The following is a 16,623-nucleotide window of genomic DNA, read 5'->3' as shown; positions in this document are numbered from 1 at the left end:
CGCAGGACAGTGGACTTGCCAGCCCCAAATGCCATCAATGACAGGGGGTTCTCCTCTGAAAATGCCAGCCAAAAGGAAATTGCTGGGATCGACACGGCAGGGAAGCTGATGTTTCTTAATGATTGCCCACCACCTCCCACACCTTTTCCAGCCTCTTCAACGCCTTTTGCTACCTCTGTCACTCTCGCTAAGTCACTCTTATCAGGTGCGTGTCCAGAAAGACATGTCAATATGCGATAATAATATCAGATACGACGGCACTGTCCCAAAGCTTTCTATCTTGGGACGAGGAGTCTCCAATAGCATCTCGTTATCCGTTTTGGGAGCTTCAATCTCGTCAAAACGAGAGCTTGAATTGCCCTTTCTGAGTCATCCCGATCCTCGTCCGATCTTTGGAAGTTTGGGGCATCCTTTACCTCATCATCTCATGTGAGCAATAGCTAAGAATGATATGAACTTACTGTTCAGCCGTCGCTACACAGTATTATTTGTTTATCTGCCATCTTGGCTCTTTGTTTTGTGGATGTGTGCGCGTCTTCCGAGACGACCTTGTCTTTAAAGAGTTTCGTTCAGTCCAACAGCCGCTGCCCCTGCAGCACAAGTTTCTTGGATGGCGTGGAAAGTTGGACTGGCTTGATGGTTGGCCATCCGAGGCAAAGCATTTGTGTGAGGTGGTTACTTATTCAGTACTTGCTCTTTACCACTGTTTGGCTGTGTACACTGAGTAGACTCTTGGTAGCGCCAGCCTTTCCCCGTTGGAACGTTATGATCTGCGCATCTCTCGCGCCGTTGCAATCGGGGGTAGATCTTTTCAACCCCTGGTGCCCTTCCCCCTTTTTCCAACTCTAAGAAGGCCGGCCGCCCGCCCGCAGACCCGGCGTTACGCCGCCTGTTTGTTGGTCGGGTTGCACCCGGGTTCGGGGGACAACGGCACCGAGGCCGGTTTCCTCACTCATCGTCGGGGTTCAGTAGTCACTATGCTTCTGATGCCTTCAGGTCGGGTTCGGTCAATTTGATCCGAATGTTAACATTGGCAGCTAGGTATTCATACTGGGTCTTCCTGGGTCTCAAATGGCTCGTCTGGCATGCCTGGCACGCTTGGATCCTATTTTTACCAACCTCGGACCAAGCACCGGTTGGTGTCTTGGTGTGGATGAACTGGAATGCAACCCAGGCCTTTTATATCGGCTGCCCCAAGTCTTCTGTGCAAGCTGAGCCACAAGCATAAATGTCGCAGGTCGCGGGACTCGTCGTAATGAGAACCTGATGAAAACAGATGGGCAGGACTCATCACATTTGCGACTTGACGTTTGATATTTTCGCAGTGCTCTACTTTCGATGTCGATTCAAACACTGTCCATTCATCCCTCACTTGCCTTAAAAAGACACCGCTTAATGTCACTTCTGATATATCGTGCTCGAGAGGGGGAGATCGTTGTTTTGCCCGGAGAGTTCAATCTGAAGAGCCAGATAGATACTCTGGTTTACATTTTCTCAAGCCCTCTATTGGAAAATGAGATTTGAGGCCCAGCGTAAATCAACATCTGCTCGGTCAATTGAGGCTTTAAAGCCCCAATACCTTACATTGACACGTGCATTCTCGGCAGACCAGCCACGTGGAGGAGCGACAGCCTCTGGAAATCAGCATGCCATGTGTTGGCAGTGACTGAGTTGTTTGACGTGAGCTAGAAGTGCCTTCCGGCCATCACAGGTCTATTACGAGAGGAGAGCAGTTGTTAGAGTTCTGCGTGAGAAATCTGTCGAGGAAGGCATTACTTCCCAAAAGGCGATGGAGAAATTTTCTTTCAATCTACCGCTGGCCAGACCCTCCGACTTTTGCGCATCATCAACACTGCACACGTTTATTGACATTGTGAAGTGGGGATAATAGCCTAGTAAGGAGATCCAGTCTTTAGAAGCCCCGTTGCTAAGGTATCAAGAGTCCACTTGTTTGACGCTGGATGCTGTCATAAATCTTCAGTACGTAAAGTGCCATCATGTAAGGAGATGAAATATTTCCTTTGCCAAATGTACATTCGCGAAGGAACCTTATACAACCTTCGTGTACCAGCATGAGTAAGATTGGTGATTGGGCAAAATGAAATGTACATTATCTTGCGGATTGTAACTCATTCATGATCTGATTGTGTTGACTTTGTGGTAGGCATCAGAACAGCATTACGATTGTGTTGGCCTGCCTGCCTTGCCATGCCTTACCTTAGGTAATGGAAGGTAAAGGCAGAAACTGGTTCCAGAAGCGAGTGGAATATTAAGATTTATTAGGTACCTACGGAGTACTGTATGGTCACATCTGCCCGGTCGCCTTGCGGCGCGGTACGTACCTTTGACAAAGATGCTGTTGATGCCGCCTCCACACTACCGCCTGCGTCCCGCCAACAAAATCTAAGTTGAACCGTGCACTCTCCTCCCCGCTATCCTCCCGTCATAGGTAAGGTAGGAACGAAGATAGACAAACAACCGCGGTCACTGTGTCTACAGATCATTAGCACTGCTCATGATGTGGATGAACACGGGTAAAAGACAGTGCGAAGCCTGGGGAGGTGCCCAGCCCAGCAACTGCCCGCCTGCTCCTCCCACCTTTGGTTGTCTGACCGCTCGCAAGGCGGCAGACCACCACCCGTACATGACCTCCAACCAAACAGTGAGTGAGCCGTGCCTTACGCCTAGCAAGCTGGCAAAGCTACCTCTACCTACCTTGCTATTACGCAAAGGGCCCACTGTAACCGCACCTACCTTTCCTTGCCGATTTGACATCTGCAACTTCTTTTTCCACCTCACTCTCCAACATCCCATCCCGCCTTCCACCTTACCTTCAACACTAGGCACTCGTTGCGATCGACGGCTTGATCTCACCGCCTGCTACTCGCGAGGATTTTACGATCTTGAGTCTGAGCGACACGCACTTTTAACAGGACGACCCGAACATACATTGCTTGGCAAAGCTATTGTCACGGAAGCCCGTGAGGACGACCTGCACCCGGCCTCGCACTTCTGTGCCTTTCTACCCCAAGCTTTCTCGTCATCGCCTGGTCGATTTCTTTTCACGTTTTGACCACACACACCAGACCGTCGACCTCTTCCTCTACACGACTGTATAATACCGTAAAGGGATACCCTCTTTTGCGACGCGTCTGTTCCGTTCGCGCAAACGTCTACGAGATACCCGACTGCGCTATCTAGACCTTCAAACTCCGACGCGGGCTAGCTAGCAAGGCTGCACATATGAACCTGCGGCCCTGCCGCGCTCGCCCACGATGGGGAAGATAACGAAGCAGATGCAGCCCAAGCATGCCGAGACTTTGGTAAGCCATCTCTCTGCCTGCTCTTCTCTTCTCTTCTCCTTCTTGTTGTACAAATCAGGCCAGTGTTACTAACCATTTTCCTAGTCTCCATGGCTCAAGGACTTTGTCACATCGGCATGCTCCACACCCTTGCCTCTCCTTCCAAACCACCTCCACAAGTTCCCGACAAGATGGCCTTACCCGAGAGGTGATTTATACCACTGGATCCCTCTTCTCAACCGATTCGACGACATCTTGGACTGCTTCTGCACCACCTACAACCTGGAACAGGGCCCCCAAAACCGCGATTTTGGCCGCGATCTGCTCCTCAACCAAGGCGCTAAGACTGAACAATATGGCGACCAGACCTGGGACAATGATGGTCTTGTCAAGTTGGGCTACAATGCAGATGGAGATAGGCAGCTGATCGAGGCTGTCCTCAAGTTCACCCGTATACTCCTGCAGCACTGCGGCAACCGAAGCATCTACTCTAGTAGCATGGTCCTGAACAAGCTGCTCAACACTACAGTTCTGTCGCTTCTTCTTGCAACTCTGCAGGTCAGCGCCGAGTTGGCCCAGCGCTACCAAGCTTCTGTCAAGAGAATAGGAAGCGCCTCCCGCACAGTGAGCACTGCTCTGCTGAGCAATCACTACCAGATCGACCTCGACCGCGTGAACAGCGTCGCTCTGCCCTTCGCCAAGACTCCGATCGTCAGTCTTTCAGACTCGCTGGCTACTGCTACGCCCACGTCGAGTGCCAAGGGCAAGGAAAAGCCTCAGGCCCCGAGCCATAAAAACGCCGCAGCCATGTTTGCCAACGACTTGGGGTCTATTCTTACACCCGACAATGGGCGCTGGAATGGATGGGGAGATATCAAGATCACCTATACCGTGGCGTCGATCGCAAAGGACCACCCCGTCTCAACGGCTCATGATCGCATTGGTTCCAACATGCCCTCTACACCGACCCCTCTGAGGCGCAGCACGACAGCCGGCTCTCAGCATAACACTCCAAGATCCGCTCGTCAGGCCGGCGTTGACGAGGCTTCGCCATTAAGTACACGAAGCCCCATCGTCGCCAATGACCATACCAAGTCGAGTCAGCGAATCTTCGATTTGCCGCAATCAGTCGTTGCCTCCACGCCCATCTACGAGCTCCTTGCACGATGTCCTGCGGATATGCCCGCCTCAGCCAAATATGAGATTCTCAACCGTCTGAGAGTAGCCAAGGCTCTTCTTGGGGGTGCGGAGTCTCGACAGGAAGCGCTTGCCGTCCGTCTACTCGCCATCACAAACCTGGCCTTCATCCATCCGGAGACGACCTTCGTCGAGAAGGTTCTGCGTCATGACAACGACGAAACACGACGCTATCAGTTGGCTTATCAACTGGCGGAACTAATTCACCCGCCGGCCGATGGTTCCATTCACGTACCGCTGTGGCTTCAGTCAATTGTCTTGGGCCTCCTTGAGGTCATCTCAAACTATGCTGCAAGATACCAAGATGTTTTGTCGGCCCTGAATGCGAATGTCAACCACGGAATTCTCTTATACGTCATCCGAAAGGCTGTCGCAGGGATGAAGACCAGTGAACCCGACCGCGGTATTCATACCACGGAAGTCGACGAGTGGCGTACCAGTCTTTTCTCTTTGACGACTCACCTGGCCATGTCTACTAGAATCGGAGCTGAGATGGTGACGGCCGGACTGATGGATATTCTGGTGGAGATTCTTAAAATCAGGTCGGATGTCGCCCAGCGCAATCAGTCCATGATTCTGGCTTTCCTCGACGGACTGATTTGGACGTATCAGAATGCGTTCCAATCGTTCTTCAGCGGATCCGGTCTTGATGCCATCTCCGAACTCCTTGTCATAACGGTGGCCGAAGCAAAGCAACTTGTGCAAGCTGGAGAGGGCAACACACCTGAACACTATTGCCAGGTTGTTGACTATGAGATACCCTACAATCAACAGCAGACCCTGAAATGGGTTCTCAAGTTTGTCCATCACATGATGACGAACTCTTACACCTATGGCGGAAACACTGATCGACTTCTCCGTAACCTTGTTGACAAATCGGAGCTGTTGGCCAGCTTGCGAGACATCATGCAGAATACTAAGCGCTATGGATCCGTCTTGTGGACGACTACTGTCACGGTGCTCAGCGACTTTATCAACAATGACCCTACAAGCTTCGCTGCCATTTCTGAATCTGGAATTATCGTCGCTTATTTGGAAGCCATCACTGGCCATCCAGTTACCTCTCAGCCCACCATCGCACCTTCGCAGGACGCTGAGGAGCAAACGGCAGACACCGCTGATCCTGGTGACAACAATGGTGAGAACAACACCGATCGAGACAATAGAGACCGCGACGAGGATGACGAAGGCAGCCCTGAATCCTCTAATGCTTCCATTCAAATCGACGCTGATACTCGGCCTCATCCGCCTCCTGAGGAAGAAATTGCCCAATCACATGAGCGTCGCCCTCTGGCCCAGGGCATCTTGCCAACATCCGACGCCATCAATGTTGTCCCACAAGTTCTCAACTCCATTTGCTTGAATAATGCAGGAATGAAGATGGTGGCCTCCTCTCGCGCTCTTGAGTCGTTTCTCGAAATCTTCGAGAGCCCTGCCCACGTCAATACCATGGAAACCGACCCTCATCTCGCTAGCAATGTGGGCGCCAGCTTTGACGAACTCGCCCGGCACCACCCTAACTTGAGGCGCCCGATCTCAAATGCTGTGATCGACATGGTTGCTAGGGTCAGATCCTTCGGTATTTACAAGGCCAAGACTGCTGGCTGGGGCGCGAAACTGTACATCAGCGACGGTTCACAGAACCCTCCTTCAGCGGATGAGAAGTACAAGGACCTGGTACTGCACCCTACCACTGAATTCGGTACAGAAGGCAAAGGAAAGGGGAGGGGCGACCATCTTGACATCGAAATGTCAGATGCTACGGAAATTACGGCGCAGAAGGGGGCTCTGGGTTCCGATGAGCCGTCCACGTCTGCGACAGCTTACAACGACATAACGCCCTACGTCTATGCCTTGTCAAGCTTCCTCTCAGCTTACCTCAACAACAATACGCTCAAGGCTTACTTCATTACCCATGGAGGGCTTGAGCTACTGCTAGACGTCGCAGAACTGCCCAGTTTGCCGCATGACTTTTGTGACTCCCACGCAGCCCGAACCCTGCACCTGGTCATTTCTCAGCTTGTCGAACAGTCTCCGGTTCTCGGCTTGCCCTCCCTACTCAGGCGCGCACAGGCTTCGGTCGATACACTCAAACCTTTGGCCGAGTACAAGAATGACTCTCCCTACTTTCACCCTTTCCTCGGCCTCGACGGCAGAATGACCCTCGATGAAGTACGCAGCCTTGACCCGTCGGTGCAAGAACGCATTTTCAATGGCAACAAAATGGTCAAGGCACTACTTACTGCGCAGTCGCTGATCAAGACGCTCTATGAATGTTTCACCTCTTCACCACGCTCCAACTCAGTTCAGCTGTATCCCATCAACGTCTTTGACTACTATCTCGAATTAGTCAAATCACTGGGGCCGCTTCTGAAGGCTGTGCTGGCAGAAGAGGGTGCTGGGCATAACGTGCTTCCTCAACACTGGTGGGCTAAGCGGCCAGCTCCTGGGAGTGACGTTATGGTTTCCATCACCGGGGCCGCTGGAGTTCAGAGTGTTGGCGAGGGCGAAGGCGAGACCGAGGCGGCATCAGCCCCGGCCGAGCCGTCGGATTCTGCGCCTAGTGCTGCTGTGCCTGCTACAGCTCCTGGCACTCAGCTCAAGACACCAACAAAACAAGAACAAGCGACGTTCCGATACAAAAACTACGAGACCCTTCGCATCCTACTCCACTCAATGGTTCCGTCGACCTTTCCCTTCTTCCAGCAACTTGGCAAAGCTCTCTTCCCAAGACGTGAACGCGATGCTTATTCACGTCCAAAGCACATTGATATTGCCAGAGAATTGTCAGGGACGATCCTGGCGCAGCTGGCTCCTTCTGTTGACCCTGCTGAGCCTACAGGCAAGGAGTACCACTACTGGATCATCATGCTTCACACATTGACAGAGATGTTGATGGACAATACTCGAGCATCAGGGGAACGTTCATCGGTCCAGGTCGTCATCCCGGTGCTTGTTGCTTTCCTTGATCAGGGTGGTTTCCAGGTTCTCACGACCATGGTGCGTCGGTTTTCGGCCGAGATCTGCAAAGACGCTGGAGACTCAGACGTAGGGGCCACTGCTAGCGCTCGTGTTGCCTCGTTCGGCCTCGGAAAGATCTTCGAGTTCTTTGCTGCTCTTGTCAACGGTAAGAACATTTCCGACTCGACCGCACAGTTTGGCCTCCTGCCTCGTTCAGCCGAGAGACGCCCAGACACGCCAATATCTCATCAAATTGTTGTTGAAGTGAGAATGGCTGTTCTCCCGGTCATCCGTGAGATTTGGGAGTCAACACTGATCGAGAAGTTGCGACCGGAGGCAGTAGCAAAGGTGATTGAGATCCTCAAGATCATATCTGCGGGTGACCAAGAACCATCTCGGAACACCCCAGCTGTCGAGCTGTTCAAGAAATCGACAGTCTTGTTCAACTGGCAGGCCCATACCCCTCTGATCGGTCTGCTTGAAGAGGATGGGGCGGACGTCGAGTTGGCCCGCGAAGCTGTCTTCAGAGCCAACTGGAACCAACCTTCTGCAACGGAGTACTGCCGTTCTCACAAGGCTGGTAAGGCCGGTCAAAGGAACCCGGTCCCGCCCGAAGATGCTTACAATCCCGAACGCCCTGAGCCAACAAACCAGACCAGTCAGTCGGACAACACAGCGCCAGTACCTGCTGCACCCGCTGATGCCGATGCTATGGCGGTTGACGTGGCGCCGGAATTCGTCACTCCGGAGCTGGACCGTCTGCTCGGTGATGCCGTACTGGGCGACCTGGGAAACAGAGCATCTGAGTGGAATGGCAACAGCGACGGGCGTCCTGCTATAGCTGGGGAATCCCAAGCGAGGCCCGATGCCTCCACGCCAGCAGCTACCACCGAAGAACAGGCCCGCGCTAGCACCGAAACTCAGACGACAAGCAAGGAGAAACTCGACGAAGAACGATCAAAATTGCGAGGCAATCTCATCGACAGGTCTCTCGACGTTGTCAGGGCTCATCCCCACTCGGCCATCGAGCTGTCTGAGCTGATTAGTGCCATGGTATTCCGCCAGCCGAACGACGATGCTCGGGATGAGGTCGGTGCGACTCTGGCAAATGCGTTGACCTCCTTGTCATTCGACGACAGCGAATCAAAGTCGAATGGCACCAGCATTGCTGCTTATGCCCATCTTCTGGCTCTGCTTATGCAAGAGAAGAGTTTCTTCAAATGCAACATTGACACTCTGAGAGAGAAGGTAGACGAGTACATATCTTTCCTCGACTTGAAAGGGTCGTCGACTTCAAACAAAGAGCTCCCTCCCTGGATTCCGTATATCCTGTTGATCGTCGAGCTTCTGCTGTCATACGATGAGCAGCCTATTGAAGCGCAATGGAAACCTCCAAGCAATGATAGCGAGACGATTGCGCCTGCTGTGCTTCCTCAACGCAACTTGATTGTTTCTGCTGAACAGCGAAATAGGCTTCTGGATGTAATTCTGGAGCTGCTTCCCGGCCTCGGGAAGGAGGAGACACTCGCAACCTCTGTACTTCGTGTCATCGTCATTTTGACACGTAAGCCCGCCATGGCGCAAAAGGTTGGAGACAAGCACAACCTTGGGAGGCTGTTTGCCATGGCCAAGCAGCTTGCGGGTGTTGGTTCAGCACGATTGAAAGAAAGCAAAACGACTGGCAGCATCATGTCTATCCTGAGACACATTGTCGAAGACGAGGAGACACTGAAGCAAATCATGCGAGCTGAGATTCGTAACCTATTCGACAATCCTCAACGAACTCAGAGAAACCTGGATCTCAGCACATACCTGCGTAACATGGCGCCTCTTGCTTTGCGGTCCCCGGATCTATTTGTTGAAATTACCAATGAGATGACCAAGCTATCTCGTTGGACTCCTGGGAGCGAGGGTAGCAGCCGTGCCCAACAATTGGCACTCAAGGAGTCCGACTCTGGTTCCAAAATCAAAGCCCACGAGGAAGAGGCGAGCGTCGAGCCCGCTGTGCAGGCCACGGAGGACTTGTCTATCCATGATGTCAAGCAATCCACAGAAACGGACGACAAGGAAATGGCAGACGCGCCTAAGCAAGTAGCTGAGCTGAAACGGCCGGTGGTCGAGAATCCCCACGGCATCATTTACTTCCTCCTGTGCGAGCTGCTCAAATACAGAGAAGTGGATGACAATGAGCCTCCACAGGCCTCGAAGGACATGGAGAACATTGCGCCATCAGGAAGCGCTCCCACAGAAAGCGCTTCTAAAGAGGCAACGCCAGACAACCAGGATGCAGCCGATAATAAGGACAAGGATAAAAAGTCCACAAAGCCGGTTTTCAGGGCCGAGGATCATCCGCACTTCATCTACCGGTGCTTCTTGCTCAACTGCCTCGCAGAGCTCCTCCAGAGTTACAATCAGACCAAGGTGGAGTTCATCAACTTCAAGCGTAGCATCTCGTTGCAAACGAACACGCCCGTCAAGCCTCGATCGAATGTACTCAACTATCTCATCCACGACCTCTTGTGCCAAGGCAATCTCAGCGACAATGCAGACAGCATTGTATCAAAGAAGAAAGCCGCCACCTCTGCCCAAGCCCAACAGGTTCTCGTTGCGCTCGTAGCCAAGACAGGGGAAAAGGTTATTGACAAGACACGAGATCGCTTTGAATACGACGACGAGCCCGATCTGCTTTTTGTTCGGAAATTTGTTTTGGACACTATTCTCAAGGCATACGAGCGCGCCGCCACACCCGAAGAGCCTGTTGATACTCGCTACCTGAAGATGCAGTGTCTCGCCGAGCTGATGAACCATATCATTGGCGAGAAGGACAAGGAAACGACATCTCAACGGGCACTTGACTCTCCCCAAGGACGATCGCAAGCACAGTTACGCAGGATGATGTACGAGAAGGGCTACCTCGACAAGTTGACTTCCTCTATCGCCGAAGTCGACCTGAGCCATGCTGGCGTCAAGAGGGCCATTAAGTATGTCCTCAGAGTTCTGCGCGTTCTGACAGATACCGCCAAAGAACTGAGCCGCTCCCATGTCCTTCCCTCGACATCTCTTCCCGAAAACGCCGAAGACGACATTATCTCGACATCTTCAATGTCTGACATGGATGACGATCGCGAAGAAACGCCGGATCTCTACCGTAACTCTACTCTTGGTATGCTCGAGCCTCGTGGAAGCGATGACGAGTCCGACGATGAGGACGGTATGTATCATGCACTGGACTGGACTTACATGCCATTACTAACTCAAGGTGTAGAGGACGACGACGAAGAGATGTACGACGATGACTATGGCGACGAGCTTGATTATGGCGAAGAAGAAGTATCGGATGATGGTGAAGATGGCGTCAGTGACGAAGACGAAGAATTGGGTGAGATGGGTCACATCGAGGGCCTTCATGGGGATCCTGGTGTCGTTGAGGTCATCATGGGAGACGAAGATGATGACATGGATGAGGATGACGATGACAGCGAGGATGACGAAATGGATTCTGACGACATGGATGAGATGGAAGAGCACCTCGACGTTGTGGAAGAGATTGTCGACGAAGACGGCAACCCTCTCGAGGACGATGGCGCCTCGGATTGGGAGAGTGAATCAGAGGAAGAAGAAGAGGAAGACGATGAAGACATTGATTATGAGGCGGAAGCCCAGGACCGCGAAGAGGCTCACGTTCATGGCATGGAGTCTGAGGACATGATCGAAAATCTGGCCCGAGCAGTCATGGACCCAGAAGACTACGACGGCGACGACATGGATGACCTTGGAGATCACTACATTGATGATGGTCGTGATGAAGATGGTAGGTTCAAACAGCTTGGCCTATTCTTCTGCAATTTTCTAACACAAGCCGTAGACGATGAAGACGATGATGAAGACATGGAAGAAGACGAGCTCATCTATGACGAGGCCTACCCTCGTAAGTATTTTTCGCTGTCCACGAATGCTACGATTGCTAACACTCATCTAGATGACCACCAATCCTCCAACCTCCCTTCTGCTCTCGGATGGGATACTTTGGTCGTCGAGCCATTCGGAGGCCAGCCTCAACACGCTCATCGCCATCGTCATGGACACCGTAGCCCATTCCCCCCTGGTTTCATGGTTGGCGGTGGCCGCGATCCTCTGGGCGGTATGTTCTCCTCCATTGATGCAGTCTATCAGCAGAACGAACAGCTGACAGGCCCTGCAGATTTCCGAAGCTACTTCTCTCCCCGCCACAGACCGAATGCCGTGCCTAACAATGCCGACGACGGGGTCAATCCTCTTCTGCGCCGAAACGGCCAGGGCCGTGAAGCATCACCCCGCCCTGCGCCGGGTTCTGGTATGATTGGCTTGCGCCTGCCTCCTGAAATTTTTGGTCCGGGTGTACAGCATTTGTCTAACAGCCCAATCGCTATCCTCAACGATCTCGTCGCGTCTCTTCCGGTCATGCGACACGGTCAATCTGCCGTCCACTTGTCCATTACTCAAAATGGACGCGGCGAAGTCAGGGAGTACCATGTTGCCCCTCGCGAATCTCGGGCAGACAGCCGTCGTGAGACGACTTACCACGAGCCTCAACAGGCCGTCGCCTTTACCCCCGAATCGACATTCGAGCGTTACCAAGAAGAAGCTCGCATGGTTTTCGGCGGGGCTCACTTCATCGAGAAAGCACAGAAGCTTGTCAATATCCTTCTCTCCAAGCTGGTTCCTCCCGCAATGGAGTATGAGAAGAAGCTCAAGGCCGAAGAAGAGGAGCGACGTAAAGTGCGAGAAGAGGAGCGCAGAAAGTTTGAAGAGGAAGCTCGGAGGCTCTTGGAGGCCAAGGAAGCCAACGAAAAGGCAGCCCGTGAAAAGAAAGAAGCGGAAGAGCGCGAAGAACAAGAGCGTGCCGCTGCGGAGGCCGCTGCTGCTGCCGGAGAGCGTGATTTGGCATCAACCCAAGAAAGCCACACTGACAGTGCTGGCTCGCAAGCCATGGAAGGGGTCGAAACACAAGAGCCGTCTGCGACCCTGGCCGAAGACACGGCAGACGACGCTAGTCGCGTCATGACAACTATCCGTGGAGAGGAAGTCGACGTCACTGAACTCGGTATTGACCCTGATTATTTGGCGGCTCTACCAGAGGAATTCAGAGAAGAAGTCATCGCACAAACGGTCAGCACCAGGAGATCTCAAGCTCGAGAGGAGGCTGCCACTGGCGAACAGGGTGAAGTCTTCCAAGAGTTCCTCGACGCTCTCCCGGAGGATCTGCGACTAGAAATCGTTCAACAAGAACGTCAGGATGCGCGCCGGCGAGAGAGAGATGAGCAGCGCCGCCAGGCGACAACCGCGGGCCAAGACCAGATCGCAGTGGACATGGACCCGGCAAGCATCCTCTTGACATTCCCTCCTGAATTGCGACAGCAAGTTCTCATGGATCAAGGAGAGGACATAATGGACCACTTGCCTCCTGAAATGGCCGCTCAGGCCCGTCTGCTTGCCCAGCAACACAGCGCTCACCCTGCTGTCACAGGCAGAAGCCCTCCTGTCGTTGCTCGACGACCAGGTGCTCCACCTGTCGAATCGGGAGAAGCCAATGAGAACAAGGTACAGCGGCGGACAGTTGTGCAGATGCTGGACAAGCCAGGAGTTGCTACTCTGCTTCGGCTCATGTTCATTTCCCAGATCGGCTCCATCCGCAACTACCTCTTCAGTGTTCTGGCCGATGTCTGCGAAAACCGTCAAAATCGCCTCGAAGTAATCAGCACCATTCTCTTGATTCTACAAGAAGGAAGCACAGACATGGAAGCTGTTGAGCGCAGCTTCAGCCAACTCTCTGTGAAGGCCAAGAAGTCTAAGGATAAGGACGCAGACCCCAAGACCCCTCAGAACCTTAAGCGGACTCTGACGTCGCTGAGCGCTGCTGTGCATCAGCAGTCCAACTCGGAGATATCACCACTCATGGTCGTCCACCAGTGCTTGGATCTGCTGCAAGATCTCTCCACCAAGAACCCTCACATCCCCATGCTCTTCCTGACAGAGCATGAGGCGGTTGGATCTTCCCTCAAGCGTACACTCAGCCGCAAGGCCAAGGCCAAGGACTCCAAGGCCCACAAGTATGCAATCAACTCACTCCTCACTCTTCTCGACAGAGATTTGGTGATGGAGAGCTCGGTGGTTATGGCCTACCTCGCCGATTTACTGAATAAGATTACGGTACCATTGGCTACGATGGAGCGACGCCGTCGGGAAGCTCTAGAGAAGGCTGCTCGGGAGGCCAAGAAGAAGGCAGCGGAAAGTGCAGCGGAAGCCAATCCCGCTTCGGCCTCAGCCGCCCAACCTGCTGAGAACGCAATCCTCGAGACTGCCGCCGACGTGGAAGTCCAGGAGCCCAAGGGTGAAAGTGCCGAAAATGCGAAGACCACCGACAAGTCGACAACCCAGAAAGCGCCTCGCCAAATGCAGGTTCCGATCATTCCGCCGCACAATCTTACTCTTGTGGTCAAGATCTTTGTTGCTCGGGAATGTAGCTCCAAGACGTTCCAAAACACCATCTCAGCTATCAAGAACTTGTCTGCTATTCCAGGCGCCAAGGCAACATTCGGACAGGAACTGGTCCGCCAAGCTCGTGTCTTGAGTGAGAACATTGTCGCGGATCTCGATGAGCTGCTTCCTCATATTGAGAAGGCTACGTCGGGAACCGAGATTCAAGGTGTTGCGCTTGCCAAGTTTTCTCCCGGTGCTTCTGAGCAGAACAAGCTCCTCCGTGTTCTCACGGCGCTCGATCACCTATTCGACAACAAGAAGAAGAGTGACAAGGCAGATGAAGATGCCGAGACCAGCATCAACGAAAAGCAGGATCTCGTTACTTCACTGTACCACAACTCGACCTTCTCCATGATGTGGGAGAAACTGAGCGCCTGTCTCAGCGCTATCCGTGAGCGGGAGAACATGGTTAACGTAGCAACGATCCTTCTGCCACTGATAGAATCGCTCATGGTCGTCTGCAAGAATACCGCTATGAACGACGACTCACAGACTCAGAACCAGACAAGCAAGGAGATGCTGCTATCAAGCCCGCCCCCGGAGAATCGCATGGCCGGCCTCTTCTTCACCTTCACCGAGGACCACCGTCGCATCCTCAATGAGCTAGTCCGCAACAGTCCGAAGCTCATGTCCGGAACGTTTTCGCTTCTGGTCAAGAATCCAAAGGTTCTCGAGTTCGACAACAAACGCAATTACTTCAACCGTAGTGTGCACAGCCGTTCCAGTAACAATCAACGGCCGTCGTTCCCTGCGTTGCAGCTCTCAGTACGTCGCGAGCATGTCTTCCACGACTCCTTCAAGTCGCTTTACTTCAAGACCGGCGACGAGATGAAGTATGGCAAGCTCAACATTCGCTTCCACAACGAAGAGGGTGTCGACGCCGGAGGTGTAACCCGCGAGTGGTTCCAGGTCTTGTCCAGGCAAATGTTCGATGCCAACTATGCACTCTTCATTCCGGTCTCCTCTGACCGTACCACATTCCACCCCAACAAGTTGAGTGGCATTAATGACGAGCATCTCATGTTCTTCAAGTTCATTGGTCGCATCATCGGAAAGGCCTTGTATGAGGGTCGGGTTCTCGACTGTTACTTCAGCCGCGCTGTGTACAAGCGTATTCTCGGCAAGTCGGTATCCGTCAAGGACATGGAATCTTTCGATCCGGATTACTACAAGTCTTTGGTGTGGATGCTCGATAATGACATCACGGACATCATCACAGAGACGTTCTCGGTGGAGGACGATGAGTTTGGCGTGACTCGTACTGTTGACCTTTGCCCCGGCGGTCGTGACATCGCCGTCACCGAGGAGAACAAGCATGACTACGTGAGATTGGTGGTGGAGCACAAGCTGCTGTCATCTGTTAAGGAACAGATGGAACACTTCTTGAAGGGTAAGTCTGATTACCCAAGCAAGACTGGAAAAAGAAGACATTTTGCTAACTATTGTACTAGGATTCCATGATATCATTCCCGCGGATCTCATCTCCATTTTCAACGAGCAGGAGTTGGAACTTCTCATCTCCGGCTTGCCCGACATTGACGTTGACGACTGGAAGAGCAACACGGAATACCACAATTACACTCCGTCATCACCGCAGATCCAATGGTTCTGGCGAGCGATCCGTTCATTCGACAAGGAGGAGCGCGCCAAGCTGCTGCAGTTCGTGACTGGAACCAGTAAGGTGCCTCTCAATGGATTCAAGGAGCTGGAGGGTATGAATGGTATCAACCGCTTCAACATCCATCGAGACTATGGCAACAAGGAGCGCCTTCCCAGCTCGCACACATGCTTCAACCGTACGTTATCCCTTGGAACCAAGTTTGAAATGCATCCACTAACCAATTGTCACAGAACTTGATCTCCCTGAATACGAGAACTACGAAATGCTTCGTCAACAACTCATGAAGGCCATCACAGCAGGAAGCGACTACTTCGGCTTTGCATAAGAAGGGAGCGAGCAAAGATAGACAGTTTTGCGGTCACGTCAGCATTTGCATTATGGATGGTAGGCGACACAGGACATTGGAATGGGGGAGACGGGCGTGATTTTTGAGTGGGAGGGCATTGTGAATAAATGCCGAACCACATGTACATACTTATGGCGACTCTCTCGGCCTTGGCTTAGGAAGTACCAGGTCAGGTCTGCTTGCGTTATCCTCTTTCGATTTTGAGGCCTTCATATTACGAATCGTCGGTTGGTTCTTTGCGGAGTGCAGGCCGCTTGGAACTTCAGCTGGCTGATGATGGTATGGAGGTCCAGTATGTAGAGTATCCAATTCGAAGCTCGTCAGATGATTATGAACACACGAATGTTAAGGGGAAAGTCCAAATAAACACTCTGTGTTGGTTCCGTGACTTATTCTTGGGTTTCAGGCTGTGGGCCAAAATAGAAATATTCTATAGATTGAACCATAGACAGCACGAAACTGATGCATCCGGGTCATGCATCGCAGCCATTATCGGTGATAGTCCGATCCTCGATCCACTTCGAATTCTATCGTCAAAATGACTGAGTCTCATTCAAAAGGTGCTCTGGTCGTTACATAGTAGAAGAAAGCATTCTTCTTTGGGTATGCATGTTGGCTAATCGCATTCGCCAATAGATCAGGCAAGGTAGGCAGCTAATCCAGAGGCCTTGAGAGGC

At 52.5% G+C, this 16,623-nt stretch overlaps 3 protein-coding genes across 3 annotated transcripts; all 3 read left to right on the top strand.

The window, feature by feature from the left end:
• Window positions 1-118: 118 nt before the first annotated feature.
• CCOS01_03284 (uncharacterized protein) lies at window positions 119-433 on the top strand (the record flags this gene model as incomplete). The annotated part of the gene is made up of 1 exon (XM_060451470.1): window positions 119-433. One exon carries the CDS (start codon window positions 119-121, stop codon window positions 431-433), a length of 315 nt encoding a protein of 104 aa, XP_060317735.1.
• A 2,082-nt stretch (window positions 434-2,515) lies between these two features.
• CCOS01_03283 (uncharacterized protein) lies at window positions 2,516-2,930 on the top strand (the record flags this gene model as incomplete). The annotated part of the gene is made up of 2 exons (XM_060451469.1): window positions 2,516-2,662; window positions 2,844-2,930. The coding sequence occupies 2 exons, from the start codon at window positions 2,516-2,518 to the stop codon at window positions 2,928-2,930; spliced, it is 234 nt and encodes a 77-aa protein (XP_060317734.1).
• Window positions 2,931-3,275: 345 nt separating this feature from the next.
• CCOS01_03282 (HECT-domain-containing protein) lies at window positions 3,276-15,925 on the top strand (the record flags this gene model as incomplete). The annotated part of the gene is made up of 8 exons (XM_060451468.1): window positions 3,276-3,323; window positions 3,408-10,671; window positions 10,726-11,271; window positions 11,326-11,388; window positions 11,440-11,601; window positions 11,662-15,369; window positions 15,431-15,775; window positions 15,831-15,925. The coding sequence occupies 8 exons, from the start codon at window positions 3,276-3,278 to the stop codon at window positions 15,923-15,925; spliced, it is 12,231 nt and encodes a 4,076-aa protein (XP_060317733.1).
• Window positions 15,926-16,623: the final 698 nt, after the last annotated feature.

This window comes from Colletotrichum costaricense (assembly GCF_030867565.1).
Source record: "Colletotrichum costaricense strain IMI 309622 chromosome Unknown Scaffold_3.1, whole genome shotgun sequence".
NCBI lineage: Eukaryota > Fungi > Ascomycota > Sordariomycetes > Glomerellales > Glomerellaceae > Colletotrichum > Colletotrichum costaricense.
This window is presented reverse-complemented; position numbering and strand designations above follow the sequence as displayed.